We start from the raw sequence: 6030 nt of genomic DNA, 5'->3' as shown, positions 1-6030 counted from the left end.
CATCACAGCTCACAGCAACCTCCAACTCCTGGGCTCAAGCGAGTCTCCTGACTCCACCTCCCAAGTAACTGGGACTACAGGTGCCCACCACAACACCTGGCTTTTTTTTGTTGCAGCCATCATTGTTGTTTGTCGGGCCCAGGCTGGATTTGAACCCGCCACCTTAGGTGTTATGTGGCTGGCGCCTTAGCCACTTGAGCCACAGGCACCAAGCCCTAATCCAAAATATCTGAGACCAGAAGTATTTCAGATTTTTCTCAGGTTTTGGAATATAGTAGAAGCTCTGTAAATTGACCACTCAAGGGAGAATAACAAACTGGTCAACACACAGAGGTGGTCAACATAAGGAAAAAGGTTTACAATACTGATATGTACATGGAGTATATGTCCAATCTATTATAATCAGGTCAAATTAAGGAGGTAGTCAGCTATAAAGGTTCTACTGTTATTTGCAATACACAATACAGATTAAGCACACCAAATACAAAAATCTGAAATGCTAGAATGAGCACTTGCCATTGAATGTCATATCAATTCTCAAAAAACTTCAAATTTTAGAGTATTTTAGATTAACAGTACTCAAACTGTACTAGATGAGCATAATGGACCTCACTCTCCTCTTGTTTAGATTCCAGGAGGGAATGGTAACACTGAACAGAAAATTGGGAATAAAAAGGTGGGAGTAGGTTGACTCATTTTTGGCAAACCAATCTAATAAAACAAAACCAAAAAGTTTGCATAACTTTCCACTCCATACTTTAAGGGTACCAGTGAAAATACATATGGAAATTACTGAACTCTTTGATAACGCATACGTTTTTCAGAAAAGCACACACCTTTACTTAGTTTGTTTTGCCCTACTATGAATCTTACCACATTAAGGATGTAATCCATGAGGGGAATAGGAATACGTTCCTCTGTACCAACAACCCTGTTAAGGGAGAAAAGAGTAAGTTTCACAGAAGTTCACAATACCAATGCAACAGAACAAAGCAAGGGAGGAAAGGAATAGTGTGAAATTCAAGGTCTTCGCCTGACTTAGCCTCATAGTCTTTTTTAGTACATGAGCCTTTAGTCTCACATACCATGGGGGAGGGGGGAGCAGGGTTTAGCAGGGGTCCTCAAACTTTTTAAACAGGGGCCAGTTCACTGTCCCTCAGACCACTGGAGGGCCAGACTGCGGGCCCCGGGACAAGTCAGCTGCTAAGCAGGACAGGCAGCGGCGGCAAAAACACCCAGTGGGCCAGATAAATGTCCTTGGTGGGCCGCATGTGGCCCATGGGCCATAGTTTGAGGACGCCTGGTTAGAGCATAAAGGGAAAAACCAAGCCTTTAAAAACTCAGCATCTGTACCTATCACAAATTGTACCTATCTTAGACAAACTACTGTTGAAGGAATTTATCCATATGAATGCCTTAAAAATAAAGTCAAAGATTAAAAGACTATTTAACATTTATTTAAAGAAGGGGGCCACACAAACATATAAACATCTTACCATGTTCTTGCATCGGGTCTAATGTTATAGACAGTAGAAAATGAAACTTAATTTTGTTCAAAAATCGTATTTAGATTAAAGCCAACATAAAAGACTCCTCTCCTAGCAATCTACCTGTAGCATTGAGAATATCCAAACTATCCAAAAACTGATCAGGTCTTCTACCTTTTCAATTGCTTCAATAGTTTCATGTCAATAGCTACAAATGAGAAGGCTGCAAAATGCCATAGCTGCAGAAAATGCAGCTAGGTGTTCAATGGCTACATTGTAGCTTTTGCAAGAAAGCAGAGAGGGAGTATTTAAAAAAAAAAACAACAACACTCCCCCCCCCAAAAACACCCCAAACACCTTACCCACCAGGAAATTGAAACAAAACAAAATATATATCATTAAACTTAATCCCAGGAAAGGACAGATCTTAAGTAGAAAATGGAACTCTTTGTACACAGGGCCTTGACACAGATTTGGGAAGGGGGAATCAAAGGAAGGAATAGAGACAGAAGTGAGAGGTAGTGAAGAAAAGGCAAGAATGTTGGCAACAAGATAATGGCTCTAATCTCTGAGCAAGACAAAATGTGAATAAAGATTTGCCAGGCATGAGAATGGTTGACAATAAAACCTAAACCAAAGAGAGTAAAAGGTATCATGATGGCTTCAGTGATAAAAATTTCCAGAGCTAGGGTTTAGATAGGACACTATTAACATCCTTAATGAAAAATGTGGGGGATAACTTTGTACAAAGGGAATAAATAGACTTATAAAACAAGATTAAAATGATTCCATGAGAAGATCACAAACCTTCCCTAGAATGTAAAGTCCCTCAGAACCCTTGGAGCATGCCCTATTACTTACACCAATTATTCATCCCAACTTAGCCTCACCTCCTTGGAAAGGACTTAAAGATCCATCTCTACAGCCAAGGAGGATAGGTGTAGCTACAGCCCAGTGAGACACCTGTCCCTCTGCAGAAGCCACATATTGCAAAGAGCCCATATAATACATAAAATGGGACCTAGACACTTCCTTCATTTGGGATGGAAACTGAGGAGAAAAGGAAAGAAAGCAAACCACCACTGGTTCTTAATACAACTCTAGGAACAAATCTTTTCAGTAGCCAATTTTCTCCCTATCCTTATCTTTTGGCTTCTAGGCACAAGAAGCTATACAGGAATACTATAAATGATCAACTCTCTCCAAAAGAACTCCACCCACCAACTGGTTTCTAGAAAGGCATTCTGATCTTATTTGGAACTCTGACCTATGGCATCTTTGAAACAAAAGACTATATCCCCACAATGAATGAGGTCATTTGTATAACTGTACAATTAAAAGCTTCTAGGCTTTCTAATTTTCCCCAAACATATACACATTCCCAAACTTATTTTAATCCGGTCAGTTTTACTTGCATTATTTATGGTGGAGAATCTCTAATCAGACATAAAGGAGGAGTCCAATTTAGTGTCACAATACTATGTAGCCCTTGGGTTTTTCCTGGGGAGGTGTTCTTGAAATTGTTGAGGAGATAGTGCCTTTGGCAAAAGAGCCTTCTTGGTGGTCCACATTTCAGGGAACAAGAGCTTCTCTGCACTCTGCCTTTAAAGCCTAGATGATTTCTATTCAAGTTCTAAAGACCACATGTACTTATATAACCCGTCTAAGTTGCTTAGCAGAGGTAGGTGGTAAGCTAGGGATACTAAATGGAACCAAACACAAAATTAACCATGATGCCCACTACAAATCCTGGTTATTCACTGGCAAATATATTTATCACCAGCAATATGAGATTTTACAGGTTCAAAAAATTTAGAAGGCAGGAGAAAGAAGCCAAAAGACAAGTAGTTAGAAGTACTTGTGATGAATGCTTCTGAATGTAGAACAGTACCTCATGCATTTGTAGTAGACAACAGTGCATAAGTTTCCTTATTCCAGATCTCCAGCACAAAACCATGTATCTCAAGATCATATACAAACACCATTTTCAAATACTAGCTGCTGGTTTTGGAAAAAGTAAGGGAAAAGAGCACTGTCTGAGCCTGAAAAAAACTGGAAATCCAAAAGTCCATCAACAGGAGAATGGATACACTGTACAATATTCATTTAATACAATACTACACAGCAATGAAAAGTAACAAGCTACTGATAATAGATGCAACAACATGGACGAATCTCAAAAACACACTGAGCGAAGAAGCCAGATATAATAAAGTATATACATCAGATATGATATATACATGACTTGATTTACATGATTGTTCTATTTATATATGTTCTTGATAGGCATAATTATTCATGGTGACAAATAACATCAATAGCTACACCTCATCTGCAGTGGAGAAATTGGAAACTCAAACTCTGCAGTTTATTATGTGGAACTCTTACCTCAATACACAGATAAAATTGATCTTCTGTATGTGTGTAAGACTTTGAAAACAGTTGCAGGTATGGGAAACAGAAACCTGGGAGTCCTACGGAAGAATTTTGGATTTGGGGGAAGGGATGCATAAGATTTTTAGGGAGTGGGATAAAACACATTCCAAATCTTTCTAAGCCTCTTCCCCAAACTAGCAGAAAGTACAGAACTCCTCCATAACAACTGCCTGGGATAAGGAGATAGAAGAACCTTCCCTTTTAATATATTGTGGCTTTCAAAATAAAGTTTAGACAGTCTCTTGCTTTTTATTTCAGCCCTAATAATCTACCTAGTGACCCAATGTAGGCTTCTGAAGAAGGGTGAAGTGAGAAAGTATACATATGTGCGTCAATATCTGTGAGACTCTTTGATATGTTATGTGAACAAGGTCATGATGAATACCCATGTAATGTCCTTCCCAACATAGAAGCTCCATCTGGTCATAAGTGATCCTCCTGCCTTGGCCTAGGTGCTAGGATTACAGGCATGAACCGCTTATGGCTGGTTACAACTGAAAACCATTAAGGAAGAGTATTAACGCTACTACTGGTCTAGATTGCTACTTTCTATCTCATTCATGTTTTATTAGGCCCAGCTTTCTGGGCCTTTAAAACTTATGGAATCCTTAATCTAATGCTCTTTATTCATTCCATTAAACAGTGACTGATAAGGATTACCTACTGTAACATGCAAAGTTTTAGAATACATCAATGAATGAGAGAACATCCCTGTCCTTTCAGGACCTTAGGGATCAGTGAGGGAAACCTTAACCATATGTAAATAATTAAAAAAAAAAAACTGTGTGAACACAAGATTGGTATCTCATTAGGCAGTAAAAGGAAACATCTGAGCTGGCCTTGAGGCAATGAAGAAGGTAAGAGGACATGGGAATGGGGATAAATGTGGACAGAACACACTGATATCCCAAAAAAGCCATGGAGGGTGTTTTTACTGTAACTTGGTTTCTGGGCTTGTTAGATCTAAGGTCTCTTTAAGATGCTTAGGTAGAGAAGTTATATGCAGACAGATACACACATCTTAACTTAAAAAAATCCACAGCAAGCACCAACACTCATGTTTTAAAGATTTTTTTCCTTATCAGTAGCCAGGATAAGGAACCCCATACCTAAGCAGAGTCAGACAATCAAGGGTGTGGCAAAGGAAGCACCAAGACTCCTTTGCAAAAATCGTCTTGCTCTCTTCCAGGGTGTATTCTTCCAGAAAGAGTATTTTCAAGAAAACAGAAGATGGTGGTATTGGTGGTAGAATAATGCACTTAGTAGATAATGCCTCTCCTCTGATACCTATAGGCTCAAGACTATGTAGAGTTCTAAGATGACATACTAGTTTTGTACTCTCAGCCTTTTGCCCCTGCTGAATGTTCCATCCTAATCTTAAATCCCACACCATCCTTCAGGACCAGCTGAAATCCATTCATAACCTAAAATGCCCATGCCATTCTCAGAACTACTTATTTATACCCCAGAAGAACAATTATTAAATGAGTGAATGTATGACTGTCCAGAAGGCTCAGTCCCACCTCCAGCATGAAAGTCATTTAAAGTTATAGCTACAGAGTTACAGTTCATCCCATGGATATGAATACTGTAAGCTCAATACTGAACTATCCACTACCGGCCAGTAGCCTTTAAGCAATCACACCATTCCCAGTCCAATTAATCAATTTTTATGTAGAACTAACCTTACATAAAAGAAAAGGAAAATCTACTATGTCTGGTCTTAATATATTACATTACAAAACCTTCTTTCTAATTTATCTGGAATGAACAGATAGTAGCCAAACTGAATAAAAACAAACAAAAAAGAAAACCAACAGCAATGAATCCCAGCACCTCTAAGAACTTCTATTTAGGAGACAGGCTTTAAAAGTATTTCATATGTGTTTGAATCAGTCAAGGAGTCAATGATGTGGAATGAATATCAAATCAACAAGGGGAAAATAAAGCTAATTAATTTGATAGAGTGAATTATGATTGAACTACACCAATAGCTTTAAAGAAAGACAGATTCCTGGGCAGCGCCTGTGGCTCAAAGGAGTAGGGTGCCGGCCCCATATGCCAGAGGTGGTGGGTTCAAACCCAGCCCTGGCCAAAAATTGCAAAA

General features: G+C 39.0%; 1 protein-coding gene across 13 annotated transcripts in view; it reads right to left on the bottom strand.

Annotated features, from left to right (window-relative positions):
* HUWE1 (HECT, UBA and WWE domain containing 1, E3 ubiquitin protein ligase) overlaps positions 1–6030 on the bottom strand; it is a 163653-nt gene that overhangs the window by 75906 nt on the left and 81717 nt on the right. For all 13 annotated transcript variants that reach the window (XR_002771347.1, XM_023508890.1, XM_023508889.1 and 10 more), the window contains one exon: positions 874–931. Coding sequence is in view for 12 of the 13 variants with exons in the window: in XM_023508890.1 (XP_023364658.1) it covers positions 874–931 (58 nt within the window). In the remaining variant the exon portion in view is untranslated. The remainder of the gene's footprint in view (positions 1–873; positions 932–6030) is intronic.

This window comes from Otolemur garnettii, unplaced genomic scaffold (genome assembly GCF_000181295.1).
Source record: "Otolemur garnettii isolate 467f Iridium unplaced genomic scaffold, OtoGar3 scaffold00286, whole genome shotgun sequence".
NCBI classification, from domain to species: Eukaryota; Metazoa; Chordata; class Mammalia; order Primates; family Galagidae; genus Otolemur; species Otolemur garnettii.
Note: the sequence above shows the minus strand (reverse complement) of the source record. Positions and strands in the feature narration are given on the sequence as shown.